Raw genomic sequence first — 21,641 nt, 5'->3', positions numbered from 1 at the left:
CCTTCTACAGTGGGCTCCCTACAGTATTAACCCCACCCCAGTTAAAGTACCCACCCTCTTTAAAGAGCAAGATTTTTAGTTTATCTCACATCTACATAACCCTACACAGTTCATCTGGCGTGAAAATACAGATTGCTCTATGAGTCATTTAAGCTCTCTAATGAGGATTTTATTAGAACAAGATATTAAACAAAATGAGAATGGCTTGAGTTTCTACCTCTCCTGATGGAATCCAAGTGCTGTATGCACGGCTCCAGGTGTTGGGCCCACGAAAGACTTGTGGCTACATTTGTTTTATCTGGTCGAAACGTTTTTAAACTCTATTTGTGGTTATATTCCATCCTACTACAGAGACCGATCCAATGCATAGAATCAGTGTCCAGACATCACACATGGTGCAGTGCAGAATCATGGAAAGGGAAGGACGACATAAAAATAGAGGTGAGGGGAAAAAATTAAAGGGTGCAAAAAACCATAAAAAAGATGGGAGAGTAAAGAGCAGGTCTAAGGGAGAATGGTTAGGGATCTTTTCTATTTCTGTTATTTTATAAATTAAGTTTGATAGCCCTTTATTAAATAATTATAATAATGGCAACTACTAGCAGTAACCTATAAAGCAGTCACATTGGCACAGTGGTACTAGGGCTTATGGTCTGTGAATGCAGCACTTTCTATTGCTCCTCCTCTGATATTACATGGGGTCAGTGTCCACTGAAGATGAAATTGACCTGTGGAACATTTGTGATTTAACTTACGTTATTGTTAAGACCAAAATCCTCAGAAAGAGAGAGGCTGAAGCTGACACAATAAATTAATAGTGATCTGTGTATTTTAAATGACAACTTGTTGCCCAGTCAAGATGCTAATATTTAAAGGGTAGTCTCCTCAGTCATAGAACTGGATATTCGACTTCACATGCACAGCTTATAATACTCAAATATATTTCCTGAGAAGGCCAAAAAATAACAAAAAAAATCCCAGTACATGGAATCACTTTGATCACTTCCCTCACTTTTATAAGATTCCCATCTTGAGGTCTCTGTAAACTGTGCAATGCCCAAGTAAAGAGGTTTGATGGGGGTAATTATGCAGGTGGCTAGAAGCGAAGACGTCCCCATTTCATGCAGCAGAACACTTATACATAGCCATCTAGTGTTTTAGTAGTTGCTTCAGCCCATTGTGCTCTCCTCTGCAGAGTTTTTGTCCAGTGATTGGTGTAGTTCATTGGCTACAGCTCAGTTTTTCTCAAAAGCAGTTGGCACACAATTCACCTGCAGGGCCTCTCCACACACTGGATGGCCTAGCAAGCTGGGGCAGGATACATTTTTATTTTATGAGCTGCTCAGACCAGCACAACTTGTAACATATATTTGGGTTATGTGAATGAATGTCTATACACATACACCGGTCAGACTGGCACAAATTACACAATCAGGCACGAATCAAATGCATTTCCTAATACAAAGATTTGGGTGATCTGCCTCTGCATCATGAGAAGAAAGGTCACGTTAATGAATTTTGTAAAGGAGTAGGGTGTTTAATTCTATTTAAGCTATTCACACTAGTTCTCCTGGACCAGACAAACCTATAGTTCATTTTTCTATCAGGCACTATGTTTACAACTCTTTGAGCTAATCTGGTCACTTAGAAAGACAGATCTACTTTCACCAGTATTAGAAGTATGACCTACAAAAGGACTAAACTTTGGTAACCAAGTCTCTTCCTATAGTATGATTGTGACCTTCCTAAAAAAAAAAATTTAACAGCCACATACCAAGTGAAAAAGAAAAGACATTTTATAGCATAGCTCTGAATCAGACATATTCTCAGATGGACTTTAACATAATATGAAAAATGTGGAAGCCTGTTTTCCTACATATATTTTGATAGTGTCATATAATCTGTGTTTTCAATTTTAGCAGTAGATCTATGCTATTTTAAACATCTCTACACAGATGTATTCAAGATGAAATAACGTTAATCCATGAACTGAAGTCAGCAACAGTTTGTGCTGTAATAGGCTGAGGGCAAGATTCAGCAGAACAGTACTAAGTTCTCTGCAGAATTACACAGACATTTTTAATCTAATGCCCTTACTTCCAACATTGGTATTGCTCATCATTTTTCAGATTTAGTTTCTACTTCTTTTCAGAAAGAACTTGAAAAAGGCTGTGTAGATTTTGCTTAAACTTTCTACACAGAGAAATTTTCCAGAAAGTTACAAGCTAGAAGAGAGAGGATTTTATGATAGAATTTTTTTCATAGCTATCTTGTTTGCTAATGTGAAAATTATTAGAAAATTGCAAAACCTCAAGTCTTTTTCACATTCAGGCAGTAACTAACATTTAACAGCTTTATCTATATTGTTTGATAATTTAAAAGAACTGTGAAATATTGAAAGTGACTTATAAAGGCACTACTACTACTCCACTAGTGCTCATCACCAACAACAAATTCCCTCTTTTATAGTATTGTCTAAGATCACAAGTAAAGCAATTCCGCAATCCATCATTTTATTGCATTTCTCGCTTTCTACAGTAAAAAATTAGGGTTTGGTTTGTTTTTTTTTAAAAAAAGCACGTTTGCAGATGCTGTCATAAAACTGCATAAGAGCTAAGCCTACATTTTCAGTTACAATAAAGAAAGTCCTAACTGCTGACATTCTTAGATCATGTTTCACCAGAAAATCCCTACATTTTTGGTAGGGCTGAAGTAATGAGCTACTTAAAGCCATAGTATATTTAAACTGTTCTGGTTACTTGCCCAAAACTTTTTCTCCACTACCACTGTCACCCCACAAACAACTAAATGAAAATATATACCTCCAAAGATAAACTCTGCCTTTCTGTTATGGCAGAACTTATGCAATATATCAAGAATTTTTAATAAACATACATGCCTTCATTTGGGAAAAAGTAGCTTCTGCATGCTATATTTTTCAAAATATTTTCTATTAAATACAGATTTGGTTGGCTATTTTTTTCCCCAGAAAAAGAAAGGGAGGAAAAGCTTTCCACTGATAAACTGGAAGATGAAACTTGAACAAAAAGATCTCCATGATGACCTGAACTTGCTAGCTATGATTGGCATATGCTTAACTGATGACATTAGATCTTCATGTAAGTTTAAAATAAACGCAGCACAGTATTACTGCACGGAGCAGCAGCAAACTGCATATTGAGGACAATGATATGATTCAGTTCCCACCCTACTGCTGTAGTTAGTTTTTCTTGGAGTTTATGGAACAACACATCAGCAATAAAAGACAGCTGGCCTACAGACTGGTGAGGCCAAGAGAATATGGCACTGCAGAGCTTCGCATTTCTTTCAGTGCATCATTGATAAACTGTAGGAATGAAATCCTGGCCACACTGAAGTCAATGGGAGTTTTACCACTGACTTCAATAGGAACAGGGTTTCACCCTGGGAGTTTATGAATTATTACTAGCGTTGCTAGACATTCGGTTTTCAACCGGAACACCCACTCGAAAAGGGACCTTGGCGGCTCTGGTCAGCATCGCTGACTGGGCTGTTAAAAGTCCGGTCGGCAGCACAGTGGGGCTAAGGCAGCCTCCCTGCCTGCCCTGGCTCCCCGCAGCTCCTGGAAGCAGCCGGCATGTCCAGGAACCGAGGCCAATGGGAACCGCAGGGACAGCGCCTGTGTGGGCAGTGCGCATTGCATAGAGTCGCCTGGCCCCCCTGTGCCTAGGAGCTGGATATGCTAGCCACTTCTGGGATCCACACGGAGCCAGGGCAGGCAGGGAGCCTGCCTTAGCCCCGCTGCACTGCCGACAGGGAGCCACCTGAGGTAAGTGCCGCTCAGTTGGAGCTTACACCCTGAACCTCCTCCTGCACCCCACCCCGCTGCCCCAGGTCGGAACCCCCTCCCGCACCCTAACTCCCTCCTAGAGCCCGCACCTGAACACTCTGCTCCACCCCTGAGCCCCCTTCTGGAGCCCGCACACCCTCCCGCACTCCAAACCCCTGCACCATCCTCAGCCCCCTCCTGCACCCAATCTCCCTTCCGGAGCCCACACCCCCTCCCGCACTCCAACCCCAGCCCTGAGCCCCCTCCCACACCCAAACTCCCTCCCAGAGTCCACACCCCGTGCCTCCTCGCACACTCCAACCCCCAGCCCCAGCCTGAGTCCCCTCCTGCACCCAAACTCCCTCCTGGAGCCCACACCACAACCCCAACGCCAACCCCAGCCCTGAGCTCCCTCCCACACCCAAAATCCCTTCTGAAGCCCGCACCTCCTCCCGCACCCCAACCCCAGCCATGAGTGCCCTCCCACACCCAAACTCCCTCCCAAGGTCCACATCCCACACCCGCACCCATACCCCTATTCAGTGCTGTAGTAATTTTATGATGCCTTGGCTATGTTATTTTAAGCCTAATTAACCATGCAATCACTTTCAGATTCCCTAAACACACTGTATGTGGGTATTCTTGCAACTGTCTATATTTAGGGAGTGTATTCTTCTTTGGATGCATGGGGATTTGTTGCAGAACAAAGACAACATGTTAGTCTAGACACTGAGTGGAGCCAACAGACCTCTGTTTTAGATGCTGTAAAGTACCCCTAACTTCAATCAGGGTTACTTTTACAAAGAATCTCCCTTTTAAATTATATCAGCTTAGTCGTATATTGCCAAAATATGATCACACACTTTAACTTAAGGAGCCTCATTTTCAAAAGCCTGCTTAGCATATACAAATCCAGTAATTGCACACACGAACAGCACTTAGGGCTACAATAATCCCACTTGCGCACCTAAATTTGGGGGGTTGCATGTGCACTTTTTGCAAGCACACTGCTTTTTTTTGTTTTTTTTATGAACAAATTTTCAAATAAAACCTATTTAGCCTTATAAAAACTTGTGAAAATAATAGTGTTACATTCAGTAACTTTAAAAAGTACCATTTACACTACATAAGCATCTGAAGAGGTCTCCAAAATTTGCAAGAACAAAATTATCTGTAGATCTTATTAGCCCTTACAGAGCCACCAACACATTTTATACATGATCAAACAACACTGTGAAAGCCTTTGAAGGCTTCTGTTTTCTCTTACAGAGTGAACCAATGATAGGCCACAGTGCAGCAAGTTCAACAGGATATTTCTAGTTTAGCCCACTGTTCCCCACCACAGTAGTCAGGTGACATCATCAACAAAATGAGGCCATTAGGAGTGTACTTCCCAAACTCAATCCTTCCTGAAGAAGGAACAGTGCTATCAGGCTCATTAGCAATCACTTTCCACAGACTTTCTCCATGTAACTCTGCATTGCCATAGCAGAAATATAATGATGCAGTATTGAATTCCTCAGAAAAATTCAATCATGCTCTAATTGGTGGGGTTTTTTGTTAAGATTAAAGTTAGCTGGCATTCCAAATAATAACTGCACACAAAAATATCCCGGTACATTAATTTATTCCCACTGTAATACTCTGTAGGTGAACTACATAAAATAATTTCAGGAATGCATAATTCAAAGTTTGTTGCCTATAAAACTCGTTTCAATCAGGACTGTTGCTCATTGTCGCTCAATGGTTCCCCATATAATTCCAAGTTAACATTACTATTTCTGTATACCTAAGATCAGTGGTTTTCAAAGTTTTTTAGGCTGCATACTCCTTTCCAAATAATGTAGTCTACCATGTACCCGCATCTGAAATAGGGTCATAATATATCTATGATTAGATTGCCATGTCTTACTAAATTAAATGCATTGTCCACCATTACAGGATTTTTCTCACTTACCCCCTGACAAGAGCTCACACACTCCTAGGGGTACATGTACCCCAGTTTGAAAACCACTGCTTTAGACAGTATGGATAGCAGAGGTACCCTATATGTGTTATGGCTTGTGTCAGAATTTCAGCTATTCAGAAGGCATTTGCAGGTTTCCCTTGCCTGAAATGTAAACTGTAAACTATACTTATAAAGTCAACTTGGCTGCTGTCATCAAACAATTGGTTGAGTAATCTGCTGCTAGTAACCACAGTGTCATATCAGCAAGGTGCCTACTGCTTACTCACACAGTCAGGCTGTCCATCACACGTCTAAGAACATTTTAGAAACTTTATGTACCATAATCTACCTCCCACCACGGTCTTGGTTACCTATAAACCTACAGAAAAAACTATATCCCTAATATATATTGCAACTCTGTTTGTAGGCCTGTGATAGCCTCCTAACACTCATCTAGACAAGGAGAAACAATATGAACTCTTTATCATCCTAAGAGTTCCTATCTTGAAACCACATGCTTTATGGTATTTAACTTTTCCCTAAAGTAGGGAAACATTTGTGTGAACTGCAGCGAGCCTGCTACAATTTCCTTCATCTCAGTTTGAGTGAGGTCCACCCTTTGAAATGATACATACTGATAAAAAATAAAATGAGTTTATTCCACTTGGAATTTATACCCTAACCATCTAGACAATCCACACTCCCCATTTGTTTCCAGTTGGTCAAAACTGAGATCCAAGCTCATATTATTTTGATAATGTGAACTGTATCTATATTTCCAACAAAAACAAGTTGATTATTATTTTTTTCATTATTTCAGTTACCACCATGGTTGGGATTTCTCAACTAGAAATGTGCTACATCTGGTATGCTCTGTACCTGTGAACTAGTTTGAACTCAGAGTGGCTTCCTAAACCAAAAAGAGAGCCTGAGAGATTTCTAGGAAACACCCACCATAGACTAATTTAAATTGGTCCTTTAGGATCCTCCCATAAATAGAAGCTAAGAAAACATCTGTCTGGTGGCAACGGCAACAAAAAACACACCCAACTCTGACAGAATGTAATTTATTTTGATCATTTGGGATAGCTGAGCACAATTCTAATGTTACTTCTAATGTTTTCATGACTTAAAAAACAAATCCAGAGTTTGAATATTCACCAAGACTATTCCCCATAAATGTCTTTCTACTCAGCTTACCATGAGCTGTGAGAAACACAATGAAAACTGTCATGATATAACAACAATCTTTAAAACCTGCAATTCTCTATGTTTCCAGACCCTATCATTATGCTTCTGACCACAGTAAATGGAAAGAAGCATTGTAGTTTGGATGCGGTGTCTCTAAGGACTGACCCAACCTGCCTCCTACACTACAGCAGCATAAGAGCTATACCGACAACATGTTTCTAAATAAGATAATTGGCCTAATCCTGCTATCAGTGAAGTCAAGACAAGTGTTTTCAATTATTTCAGTGAGAAAAGGATTGGGCCCAACATAAATGGACAGTCTCAGCCCAGCTCTTTGGAAGAAGACTGTGCAATACACACTTCAACACCACAGTAGAAGCAATCTCAAACATCCTCTATGTCCCACCATGCCACCTACATTCAGCTGTCTGTCTGAAGAGTGAGAGTGGCAGAAGCAGGGAGGCAGAACATTGTCTACAACTCACCCGACGGGAAATACATCTGAGCTGACGCCTGAACATACATTCTGAATATGATGCATTTTTTGTCCAGGACTTCCACTGACTGCAAGTTCTGGAATCTACTGTCACTTAGCCTGCTAGCGAGGTTTCCCTAGGATTAGCTAGTTTGGTGCCATAGAGGGGAGGGGAGCAGAGCAAGTTATTTGGAAGATAATGTCTGCTGTTAAATCAAAACCTTGCAAAGTATGCTCAGTGTTACATGGGGGGTGAGCATAAAATACAAAAATAACTCAAGAAGTAGCATAATGAAGCTACTTTTTAAGAGCAGAACCACACTTCAAAAAATGTAGACATTAGAAAAATGAAGTTGGACCATGACTTGTTATAATGTGCTGTAGTTCTTTAGAGCTACTCTCTCTTCGCCACATAAAAATGTATTATTTAAAAATAAATGTGCAGACCAAAATAACTGTAGAGTAAAGGAGGAGTTGGTCAGATTGATGCATGACCTGCCTGACCATATTTCTAGGCTTGGGCTGCTGGCTAAAATAATGTCACCAGGTCAGCCAATCATCTTTCAGGGATTGTACTTCCTATAGTGAGATTCAAAATGGAACCACAAAAAAATACAGAGCATGGAGCAGATAATGAAATATCTGAGCAACAAGCAAGTGGAGGTAATTAGCTAAATTAATGACAGCACATAGGTGCCACAGCAATGGAAGGGTTATTCATACAGAGATTAGACCAAAATAATTGGAGAGATAGATGGCACCAGGATAAATAAAATGGGCCCCACTCTTATTTCAGTAAAGGGCAATGAACATTGTATCTAATGTGTGATGTCCAAAGGACATTTTAATTACTATGGGTTGTTGTGGGGGTTTTTTGAGGGGGGAGGGAGAAGACTAGAGAGCAGGAGAAGGAGAGGCAGGATTGGAGTCAAGAGATGCATACAAATACCTGAGCAGGTTATAACATTAGCCAATACTGAGAAGGCCTCCCCAAAAATATTGAGACAAATAAACCAAAAAAGGAATGTGCATGAACATTTTAGAACACTTGGTTCTAAAGATTTCGCTCTGCTTTTCTCTTTTGCTCTCAATTGTCAGACAAAGCAGATGGAAATCTCTCTATACAGCACAAGATCAGAAACTTCCGGGTTATACTCACAGCGAATACCATAAATCATGAGCGGATCAAGCTGCTTCTTCCCATGCTTCCCTTGCCCTGAAAGGTTGGAGATGGCCTGAATTTCCCGGTGGAAGAGGTAATCTAGCAACGTCAGTGCCATCTTCTCAGCTGTGCGGCAGTTGGTGCTGATATGCAGCATGTCAGCTGGGGTGATGGGGCAACGGACTCGCATCTCAGGATTGTTTTCATCTCCAAGCCATGTCCCATTGGGGTAATCCTCTAAAAACAGAGAACGAGGAAATTCTAAGTGATGGCACAGGCTGCAACAGTTATATTTAAAATGTATAAATATCATCAGCTCTTCCCATTTTCTTTATGTTTTCCCTTAACTTATTTCAAAGCTCATAGTGACTGGCTGGCTCACAAGATTTGTAATGGATAAAGAGTGTTTATCCAACTCACATCAGCAGTGACCAAAAGTGGTTACCATGAACAGCTGTTCTGTGGCCTCCAAGAAATGAGCAATTGGTCTTGGTCCAGATGTCCAACTCACAAATGAAATTAAAACAGTCTCTGAAGAGAGGCCAATGAGCAAAAGAACACAGAAAATCTTCTGACCTTTAGTCGTGCTCATTCAGCCCCCTCAAAATAAGGATAAGGGCAAGTCTGTGGGGTAAGGAAGCTGATATCTTAGAGTGAGCCACTTTTCTGGTAAGCCTTGTCCCTCCAACCTCACAAATTTGAATCACAATTTTCCCCTTAAGCAATGCAACAAGATGAGCTTAAGCAAGGCTGACAAGTTGAGAAAATAAATAATTAGTGATGAGGGGTAATTTCCTTGATTAATTACTTAAGGGGTTTACCAAGGACAATCACTCAACTGTAGCTGAAGATCTCAAATTAAACTTTTTGTTTTGTTTCAGACTTACTGAACGGTAGTCTGCATTATTTCCTAAACACGTCATTTACCAAAGGACCAGCCCCAGCACTGAGCATGAATCACCATTCATCTCTCTAGTGTCTCTTTCCTCCTGGTCAAGGGTGAGGTCATTAGCAGAAGAATATGTATTCATTATACTGGCTGCCAGCACTATACCTGAATAGAAGACCGTGGATTTTCCTCTTGCTCTGGCCTCTCATGGTTTGGGAAAATAAATACTCATTTTAAGCTAAGGGAAGCACTGAATTTGTAATGGAAATTAAATTTTGTTGGCAGTGCCAGAAGTCTGTGGATTCAAGCCACTAATCAGAAATTGAACTAAAGTTCAGTGTGGACACCAGAGTCACACCTGGAGTGTGCGATGCAGCTGCAAGGAAATGTACAGTCCCTTTGGATGAGATGCTAAGCCAGGCTGTTTGCTCATTCCAGTTAAAATGAAATTTCCTGTAACAATCTTGACAATATATGGGGAATAACCCAGTGGTCAAGCCTAACATTTCAATAATGACTGACACAGACTGTTTGGATTTAATTTCAATGTTCGCACAGCTTAGTGGGGTAAAACGCATAAAAGAGACTGAGTTGGGATTCATGCCATTCATTCATGCCATGCTAGCACTTGTATTGCTTTTTTACACATCTTCAGAAAGCGATATGAATATGAAACAGATCTTTTAACTATAGGATTTATTTTTTAAGGACATGTATGTAGTGAAGTATTATGGTATACACAAAGTCACAAATGTCTGTTTTTCATAATCATCCTATTCATCTGCTAACCATGAAAAAGTTTAGATGAATGAGCACTTTTCAAGGTAAATAGGCTTATGTGACCCCTGAAAAAGCATGATCTTTATTTCCAGCTATTGGACTGTGTTAGCCTGCATTCTGTTAAATTATGTGCAAGAAGCAAGCAATAAAATCTAACATAGGAAGAAACTCATGCTCTAAAGATCGCTTTTGAGACAAGATCTCTGGGACTGACTGATGTAGCAAGTATCAGATCCAAGTTTATTGCAATGAATAGTGATAGTATGAAATAAATGTTAAATTATACAGTATTGATACAGAAATATCAGATGGCCATATATCTGTAAGTAAAGGAAAATATTTACCTCCACACATAAACCATTAATGTTAATATCAAACTTTTGTAGAGCATCAAAATGTGAGCACAATGTAATGTTCTAATTATCTTTTTATTTCGACAAATCCAATTTTCCCTAATGAATTTGCTTGTTTCTTATATTTCTATCACTGGTCTAGAAAAATGAAGAACCCTAATTGTTTTTGTTTACATTTTTTTTCATACCCCCAGCCTGCAATGCATTAGTTACACTTTGCAATGTGCAAGATGGCATCTGCATGTTATGGTAGGAAAGTCAATTGCTCGGATTGATTATAACTTGTTCAGAATGCAACTATTCCTGGCATCTAATAATATTAGAAAAAGATATCCTGCTAATGATTAAACTGGACACAGAAGGCAAAGCAGAGAAATGACTGTATGGCTGTGTTCATTTTCTAATATATCTTCTATGTTTTTATTTTCAAGAGAATCTAGCAAACTTGAGCGAACTATTCTATAAACTGCTATCAGAACTCTACTGCCTGATTTCAATTTAGCTCAAATGATTAAAAATATTTCTAATAATATAATTCATAACAATTATAAAGCACCTTTCCATCTGCAGCCATGCTAATGAATGATCTTAGCATATATAAAAAGAAAAAGAGGACTTGTGGCACCTTAGAGACTAACCAATTTATTTAAGCATAAGCTTTCATGAGCTACAGCTCACTTCGATGAAGTGAAGTGAAGTCCTCCTTTTCTTTTTGCGAATACAGACTAACACGGCTGCTACTCTGAAACTTAGCATATATGAATCAAAGACTTTTTCCATTCACAGAATAATGAAAGTTTACTAGTAGTACTGATTATAGAAGTTACTATGTGTAATTCTACTGTTATTGCTTACAATTTGGAAGAGAATACAGCACTTGATTGTGCTGACCTATACCATAAGCCCTGAAAAATGTTTTCAGCTCTTGCATTCACATTGTACTTTCAGAATACTACAATAGATTCTCCCTTTGCCTCTGTATCCCATAGCAGGAGGACTGGTAAATGTGAAATTCTCCAAACAAAAAATGGCTTGTGTGGAACCTTCAATGGCCCTTTTACATTTCTACTCAATGTTTACAGCAATTCTTTGATTCAATCCAAACAAAATCGTCTTGAATGTGTCAGGCTATTGCATTTCTCTGTGTTAGAGTGCTGCCTTTGAAATGAAAACCTTTCTGCGAGACTGATAGACATCTGGAAATGGTACCAAAGTGCTCCCAGTGATGAGAGATCAGTGGGTTAAAACAGCCTAGTATTTCTGCAAATAAATTAAACTGACAGTGTAATTAGTTTTCCTTTATTCAACCCCCAATAATTAACAGGGAAATTGCATCTCAGAATATACCGAAACTAAAGTATCTTCTGCTTTTATAAGGAGAAATTATCCAGAAGCTTTTTTTCCTGAATATGATGCACTTACAGTACACAGAGGAGATACAGAAAACACACAAATATCTAAAGATGAATCAACATGTCATACTATCTTTAAACTGACAATATAAGAAAAACTGAAAAACCTAGGATAGGATTATCTTAAAGCCAGAGTGTTTTCAAGTTTGACTAGAACTTACCCAAAGTGTAACTGAATCTAAATTCCACAACTATGCCAAAATATAAAGAAAAACAAATAATGTAGTGGAATTTTTTTCTGTAATCTGTGACAACAGATAATGTTACTTATAATATTCTGAACAACAATTCAAATCCCACAATGATATCAATCACCAGCATTTCCTCTGTGGGTTGGGCAGTTTTTTAATAATATAAGAAATTCAACTGTGGTACTAATTTGTTAAACTTTTTAACTGAATTGTTCATTTATATTTCATTCATATTTTAAGTTTCTGTTGCTTAACAGGTCATTTGTGGGTTTTTCCACCTTCTCTTAGAAAAACACGTATGTTGTTTCCTTTCCTTATTTTAAAAAAATAGAAAATATTTATTATTTTCATACCAGTGATCCCCGTAAGTACAATTTTATTTCAGAACCACAGAGCATCTTACGAAAAAGTTGCTACAATATTGTAGTGCTTTTTAAATTTATTTTAGTGTTTCAGGGCCTTATATCTTTAATAAAAGTGTACATAAAAATTCACGTATTGTAATCTTTAACATTACAAAATACATTGACTAGACACTTCAAAAGGTCTGCCAACCATTCAGATACAGGATACACATATGAGTTTGCAGTTTAGGCTACATATACATATAATATTGCTATACTAAGCCTCAATCCTGAAAACCTTTAAATTCATTGTTAACTTTAAATTATCTTTCAGTTCAATGGTACTATTCACATGCTTTAAATTAAGCTCATGCATAAGTCTTTGCAGAATCAGGGGAATAATTAGCTAGCATTTGTGTTACACTCAAACTTTATGCAGGCTATATAGCTACTAAGTATCATTATTATACACATATGCATTATTATTTATACAGTATCATAGATGTAACAGGCACTTTACCCATAGAAAATAAGACAAGGTCCCAGCCCCAAGGAGTTTACAATCCATTTTGGTTATTTTTATTTAGTTCATCTGCCAAGGTCTGATACGCAAGTGGTAGAGGAGAACGTAAGAGTAAAGGTGAATGGTGGAAGAATCATAGAGACGATGGAGTTTTCAGAGAGGATTAGAGGACAGGGAGGTTGCTAGCCATAGGGGAGTTAGGTGTCTGTTCCAGTCACATGGAGTGGCATGGAAGAAAGAATGAGGGGATGGAGTAGTCAAAAGAAGAATGAAGGCCAGTGGAGTTGGAATGGAGGGGGTTCAGAGGGGAATGATTCTGGCACACAAATACTACAGGGGCAGGCAGTTTAGATTAAAAGCCAGATTTTCAGTTCCCAACACTGGCAGCACTCTAACTACAGGAACTACACATGCAATTAACCAATGATTATTATTTAATGTGTATATTGGAGTAGCCAGTGGTTCCACCTATGCCTGGCGCTGTACAAACACATATAAAGCCCTCGACTCTAACCTTAGGAGCTCCAAATTTTAAAAGATAAAAGAAACAAAAAGGATGTAGGAACAGGGACACAGTCAAATATACAAATACATTTTTAAAAATAATTATATATTTACAAAAACATTGGCAACTCTCCCCATCTGCCCCTCAACCTAGCTGTTCTTCATTGGTTAATGTCTTATATGCCTGGCAGCAAAGGTGGGTCTTGAAGAGGGGGCTTTACAGATGTGTACACAAGGAGAGTGTTCCATATAGAAAGGGCTGAAGTGAGAGTAACAAAGGGGTGGTCAAAGCTGGCATTACTGGTGGAGCAGACTAGGCAGAGGAGTTAGATGCATACAGTAACTGAATATTGGCAAAGCAGTTATGTGTGCATGCAGTTAGGTGTATACATTTAGGTTTGGATCCACATTCAGATCCTGAACCTCTTCTCCAAAATATTGGGGTGTGTGGGGGGGGGGCTGTTCAGATCTGGACTTTTAGGCTCATCGCTACTTTTAAATACAGAGTTTTAAGACATGCTGTTTATGTCTGGCTTGCTCTCTTCGCTAATTCAGGAGCTCAGTTCATGACACTGATCAGAACTTCTAGCTCTTCTTCACTATTCTTTCAAGATCATACATTTTCTTTTCGCTCCATTCTACTGCATAGAAAAGCAGCTTGCTTTTCAATACCATTCTCAAATCCTTCTTAGCCATATGATGTTAATTTCTTTCATCTCACAAGACAGTTGGCCATTCACTGTGACCAGAGACTCTACTGGCTTCAAAAAGAATGTGTGTGTGTGAGAGAGAGAGGTGGAGTGAAAGGGGTGTTAGGATCTGTTGCACAAACATTTGTTGATGTAGAAACAGAGTAGGGGAGTTAAAACTTTTCGTAAAGAGAAATGCTTGCGTCAAGAGAACAAAAAACAGACAAGGTTTGCTGCCGTTTCAGCCTCTGTAGAATACTTTCTGATGTGTGTGCATGTGTGTTTTTCCTGCACAGGGAGATGGTTGACCCTTAACTGTTACTCACTTCTTTCTTCTGGGATTCGTTCCCTTAACTAGCTTGATATATGAGTATTAGCAATAAGACTAGAAGCAAAGCTAGGTTCCACTCTCTCGCTAGGTGCCATCAATCATCCCTTTAAAACAAAGAAAAAGAAAGTGAAACACCTGCCCATGTAAATATTTAAAGAATTAACTTGTTCCATTATTCAGAATAGTTTTATTTATTTTACTAACAAAGCTGGGTGCAATTCTGGCACTTATGCCAGAGGAAAACGCCTGGTAGCTACAGTACAAAGGCACAAAGCAGAATTAATCTTCTGAAAATAAACCAATTCCTACTCTACAAAAATAAACTCCTGTCTCCAGAGAAATTAAATAATATTTTGGCAGATTTGTAAGAGAGTCAACTTTAAAAAAAAAAAAAAAAACACCTCCAGCAATTAGGCTGACTCCTTTGCCACTGCAAGAGTTCAAAGTGGCAGTGATTAACGGAAAGACTTTAGAGTGCAGACTTTATTAACTTCCAATCCTAGCACAGTTAAAACCAGGTTTATGCTTGAGCATCGCAGACTGAAAACAAGCACTGTTAAAATCCAGGACTAGTCACATAACATGAACCTTACAGAAGAGAACCCAACAGAACTAGTTTTAAATGTATGCTCTCCAAAAGACATTTAAGCAAAAAAAGTGACAGGCAAAAAGAGACACACAAAAACATAAAACAAGTTTATTCATAGAACAGGAACATTGGCTACAGCACTTGGGTTTCTCCTGTATTCTTTTGGAAAATATATATTTAATGTCAAAAGATAGTTAGAAGAGACCTATGTTTGAAGCCTCATCTGACAGATGGCACCAAAAATTGAATTACATGAAGTAGATAGCTCCGATATACTTCAATGAACCCATACTCTTCAGGCTGGAAGATGACTGCACTACAAAGTGAGCCATTCAGAATACTGTATATAAACATCATCTATTTTTTCCATCACTGAACATTTATTTGTGATCCCACATATATTAAGGGGAAAAAACACATGCACATCAGTATCGAAGCACTTGTATAGGCTTAAGTTCAGCAAGGTATTGAAGTGTGTGCCTAACTTTAAGCACAAAGTCAATGGGATTACTCACATGCTTAAAATAAGGCACATGCTTCAGTACCTTGCTGAATTGGGGACAGAAAGAGGAGACACATACTTAGTGGCTCATGGTGGGCTAGGGAATTTAAACGTAATTTGAACAGCCATTATTTAAAATTGCTTAGATGTAAACCTGGATAATATTCAAAATATTAACATTTGTGGATTTAGATACACTCAGAAAACTGTTTAATGTCATGTGCTTAGACAATCTAAGCTGATTAAGTTATGCACACTTTCCAGTTTCTCTTTCCTTTATTATATCCAACTTTACACTTATTGACTTGGATCTGCATTATTATTAGGGTCATTTTAAACACTGGAAAGACTCCTAAGCACTATTATGCCTCATTTCTCTATTTCTCTGTAATCGGAAAAATAAATAAAAATCTTTTCAAAACAAGAAGGAATTTAGCAGAAACATTTGGCTAGAGAGTTTTGTTTCTTTAGTTTTATTTGGCTTTAATAGGTCACTGAGGAGTTCAATAAAGACGGTTCTCACAAGAACTATGCTCAGTATCCTAATGTCTACTATAATATAGCTTGGGTTTAATGTAAAAAATAAACATTTTGGGGTGAGGATGTGAAGGCTTAGGTGGTGCAATGCCGTTGTGCACCAGCCTTTCATATTTTAATATAAAGATTTAATTTTGATATCACAAGTGAAATGAATTTGAAGGTCTCTAATAAGTTACCAGTGGGCACTGCTAAAAATCACAAAATCAGCACAGATTTTGCTGTGACTGTCAGCCTCTGCTCAGAAGGAGCTTTGACACTACAAAACCAGCATTGCTGCAAGTAGGACTCAAAAACTGGGAATTAAATTGGTGAAGTGAAAGAGAATCCTGAGGACAGACCAGCCTAAACCTCCAGCCTTCCAATTTGAATAAGCTGTTGGTATCCAGAACTGAAGGTGACAAATTCTGAACACCATTGGCCGGTTATAGTATAGGGATAACCGTTGCAGAGGCACTTTTGTGATAAAGCACTTATATTTAAACAGAACTTTTTGCCCTTTGCTGAACAAATCTGTGTGGATCAGATTCCCCTCTTCTCCTCCAAAAAAGATAATTTTTAACCCTAGTTGCAAGACAGCCCTGAGACCCAATAACTGAGCTGTGCAAAGAAAACTTACACAATACCAGCCTACACTATACCTGCCTTTAGGCAGTATTATCAATATCTAATTACTACTAACCCTGTAAAATTTGTGTCAATAACACATTCCAAAAAAATGTTTAAAAGTAAATCTGTCTCTCAATACATAGAAAATAAAGCCTCAGATCCCACACTCCCCTGGCTTTACTTAGAAGCCTAAAGCAACTAATTTTGCAGTTTTATTTTAACCACATAAGTGGAATGCTCTGAAATTTAAAAATGCATCTTCACATACCTCTGAGACTCTACCAGCTGAGACAGTATGTTTCTTGGTAATTCAAAGTCTCGACTTTAGCTTAGACATTTAAAAGAATAACTGCCTTTAAGCCAGCATGAAGAAACTGACTAAAAGATGGGGCATCTTATGGTATAAACAGAACAGGTCATGCTTTTTTTTTCATCCTAGAAAAAGAATAATAACGCCATTTGTTGTCAGAGATCTCAAAGAAAGACATGATGCAGCACCCTACCAAATGTAGAATACATTCACTATACAAAGGATATCAGCAGCTCTACTTCATAGGCTTATGCACAGTAACCTAAATATTTCAAGACACCATAAACAGAGTATGTAAATATAATGTATGTATAATATTACTTAACACTTAAATAGTCCTTTATATTTTGAAAGTGCTGCACCAATATTAACCAATAGCCTTCCCACAAATCCATGAGATAGGAAGATAAGTATATAATAATCATAATATTTTAAAATATTTTACTCTCTGGCTTGTTCACACACATTCAAATTTTGAGCAGTGTTGCTTAGTTGCAACAGCTTATTTAAATCACATGGTATTTCTGTTCCTTGACTGGATGAACTGCAAATATGTACACAAATTAAAATTTCCGTTTCTGCCAATACTCAGACGTGGAACTGTGCAATGAGATTTCCTGGGAAAAAAATATTTAAAAGTAAAACTCAGTGCCTTGAATGTTCATGCTCAAAAACAGAGACAATTCTGCAGCAGATATACAATGGAAAGTTCAACATTTTCATAGGTGCTATAGCCAGGATGTTGCACGGAAGAAGATGACTATGCAAATGTGAACTTTAATGTTAATGATTGTTACTGTTTAGCTACTGCCTTACAAGTAAACCTTGATTGATACTAGCTATCCCTCACTAACTGTACAGTATTCTTTTCAGCATGGTTTATGGTATATAGTATTCAAAAAGAGACAAACAGTCCTTCTCTGCAAGTATATTGGTGGTGGTTTGATTAAGTTATATCTCATCCAGACACCATCAGATACAAAAATAGCTCCAAAGTAGCACCAACCAAACAGCCAATTGTTGGAACCAATTTTTCAGCCTTGAATTCAAGCTCCTTCTTTGGCACAATCAACTAACCCTGAAGATGGCACAAGTGCCACTTCTAAGAAAATTAACCTTAAGGTCCTATTCTTTAGCTAGCTTTAGTTATTACTTATCCCACATACAATACACACAGGCCCTTCTGTGATTTTCTACACGACACTGGTTCCAACATCTACTGTAATACTGGCTCCTTTGCTGTTGGACTTTTGCAAGAAAAATGAATTTCTCGTAACTTAATTGTTTTTACGTTACATTATGAAGAGATTTATGAAACTGACATACTCTTCAAAACGATCAAGAAAACAAACCCAAGGAAAATTATCTCAACGTTACAAAACTGGGAACACAAATACTTTTGGAAAAACATTTTCATTTTAGATGTTCTAAACATCTGGAATAAATTACCAAGAAGGGCCACTGAAAGAAGCACCACTGTGCTTAGGGACAATAAGATCCATTTGTCAGTACCCATTTTAAAGCGGTACGTGGAAAACAAATAGGGAAAAAGTAGGACAGACCTCTATCGCCTTTTCCTGATTTTAGGCTTTCTTATGTTTTCCAACCATCTATCAAAGCCTTGCATTAGAAGGAGCAGGAAGAACACTTACAAAAAATAAAATGGAACCAAAAAAAAAAGATATTCCGAAAAACACTGCCAAGCTACTAGAAAAGGAGTACTTGTGGCACATCCGATGAAGTGAGCTGTAGCTCACGAAAGCTCATGCTCAAATAAATTGGTTAGTCTCAAAGGTGCCACAAGTCCTCCTTTTCTTTTTGCGAATACAGACTAACACAGCTGCTACTCTGAAACCTGTCAAGCTACTGTGCTTGTAGGAAAATAAATCTCATATTTTAACTGTTAAATCCTATTTATTATATTTAATAATCTGTAAGTCATTAGCTGTTTTCCAAGTACCTTGCCAGATACAAATGCATAATGTTATGTCAAGATGCTTTCCTATCTATTCTTCAGAAATTATTCTTAAAGTAACACACTTACAAGGTTGGAAGCATAAAGATGTCCTTTTTAAATCATCTCTTTGCTAACTAATTCTTTACATTTATTTATTTAATTTATTTATTTATGGTGGTGGGGACGAGAAGCAGGACAGGAAATGGTGTTATTTTTTCTAATAAAATAAACAAAAAAAAGTGTCAATGGGCTGACCTAAGCCCACAGTAGTCAAGTTGGGAGACTCCTTTGGGCTCTGGATCAGGTCCAACGTCAGCAACCCAACACTCACAAATAACCCTACAATAACAAACAAATGTGCACACAGAATAGAGTTATTTATAACATTTTTAAAGATCATTTTCAAATTTCTAAAGGGTTAGGCTTGAAAAATAAATATATTTTCAACAAATACCTTTTAAATCTCTCTAAGTATAGTTCTACCAGTTGTGGCTCTGATTCAGCAAGGTTCTTAACCAGATGTTCCTTACTTTAAGTATGCAGGTAGGTCAAAATGAGTTCAATAGTACTACTCAGATGCTGAAAGTTAACTTGCATTGTTGCCAACGCTTGTGATTTTAAATGTGTGTCTTGCTATACATGCTTTGGGTGTTCGCAGAGATGTGTGCCTCACTAGGGTCAGTGAGAAAGTGATTGTTATGATACAAAACGTGTATGTTACTGAAATGTTTCAATGCTGTCCATAAATTTAACAATCATGCTTCTGTGCATTGTTCCTTGTGTTTCAGCAGATGTGGCCTTCAGGAGCACCCCACACACACCGACCGAGCATCTACACCAGTTAAGAAAGCACCCAAAACGGCTCAAAGTAAGACATGTTCCGGGACGTACTGCACTTCTCCAATACAGAGAAAAGGGAATGCAAGGAGTGGTGGGAAGGACAGAAAAGAAAATCAGTACTTTCTTAAGGACGCTACTGAACGGATGATTAAAGTAATGGAGGAGCAAACGCAGATGTTGAAGTCCTTAATAATGCTGCAGACTGAGCAGATGTGTGCCTGCCCTCCCCTGCAACACATTCAGAATTCTTTTCCATACCCCCCTATCAAAACTCCACCTGCACAATCCTTTCCACTTGCCGGGACTTCTTGGTTTCCCCTTCACTCCACCCCCTTGGACAACTTTCATAATGACAGCTCTGAAAGTCTGCCCTTCCCAGGTTCCTCCTTTCGCACCAAGCGTCTTCATGTGTGCTGTTTCTTGTGCAATAAAAGCAAAGTTGTTGAATGGTAACTCATCTTCATTTGCTTTCTGCAAACTGAGATAGCAAGCACTACCAATACATACACAGGCAGTTTATTCATGTGCTCGCTGGAATGTAAGGCCCCAAATGTCACCATTACTTCCTAGGAAAACTACATGTAATGTAACATTGCACCAATCAAAGAGATATACATTATTGGGTCTAATTTTCAAAGTGTTGCCTCAAAGCCTCCCTGATTCGAATTGCCCCCATCTGGGCCCCTCTGATAGCCCTGGTGACTGGCTGCCCCAAATCAGCAGCCAAGCGGTCTGCCTCAACACTCCACCCCTGAACAAACTTTTCACCCTTAGCTTCACAAAAATTATGCAACGTACAACTCACGTACAACACACGGCTATGACCATGGGATTATTATCCTCATTAAAGTCTAACCTACCATAAAGGCATTGCCAGCATGCCTTTAATCTGCCAAAGGCACATTCCATTGTCACCTACTCAGTCTGTTGAATCACTCCTTACTGCTGTCTAGGTTTCCCATATAAGGTTTCATGAACCATGGCTGTAAGGGGTACGCCGGGTCTCCCAGGATCACTATGGGCATTTCAATATCTCCCACTGTAATCTTCCGGTTTGGAAAGAAAATCCCTGCTTGTAGTTTTCTATACAGGCCAGTGTTCCTGAAGATGACGGCATCAAAATGCACCTTCCTGGACCACCCCGTGTTGATGTCAGTGAAACGCCCAGGGTGATCCACAAGCACCTACAACACATGGCGAAATACCCCTTCCTCTTGATATACTCCATCGCAAGGTGGTCTGGTGCCAAAATTGGAATGTGTGTGCCATCTATTGCTCCTCCACAGTTAGGGAAACCCATTTCTGTAAATCTGTCCACTATTTCACACACATTTCCCAGAGACATCGTCCTTTGTAGCAGGATGCAATTGATTTCCCTGCACAATTGTATTAACGCAGTTGTATTAACTGCTAGTTGGCAGCCCGGTGTCAAGTGGAGTGCCCCAGGGGTCGGTCCTGGGGCCGGTTTTGTTCAATATCTTCATAAATGATCTGGAGGATGGTGTGGATTGCACTCTCAGCAAATTTGCGGATGATACTAAACTAGGAGGAGTGGTAGATACGCTGGAGGGCAGGGATAGGATACAGAGGGACCTAGACAAATTGGAGGATTGGGCCAAAAAAAATCTGATGAGGTCCAATAAGGATAAGTGCAGGGTCCTGCACTTAGGACGGAAGAACCAAATGCACAGCTACAG

General features: G+C 38.8%; 1 protein-coding gene across 5 annotated transcripts in view; it reads right to left on the bottom strand.

Annotated features, from left to right (window-relative positions):
- BANP (BTG3 associated nuclear protein) overlaps window positions 1–21,641 on the bottom strand; it is a 275,918-nt gene that overhangs the window by 142,482 nt on the left and 111,795 nt on the right. For all 5 annotated transcript variants that reach the window (XM_075118461.1, XM_048816312.2, XM_048816313.2 and 2 more), the window contains one exon: window positions 8,582–8,821. In XM_075118461.1, the coding sequence (XP_074974562.1) occupies window positions 8,582–8,821 (240 nt within the window). The remainder of the gene's footprint in view (window positions 1–8,581; window positions 8,822–21,641) is intronic.

This window comes from Caretta caretta, chromosome 12, assembly GCF_965140235.1.
Source record: "Caretta caretta isolate rCarCar2 chromosome 12, rCarCar1.hap1, whole genome shotgun sequence".
In the NCBI taxonomy this organism is placed as follows: Eukaryota; Metazoa; Chordata; order Testudines; family Cheloniidae; genus Caretta; species Caretta caretta.
The sequence above is the reverse complement of the archived record's forward strand: the minus strand, read 5'-3'. Positions and strand labels throughout refer to the sequence as shown.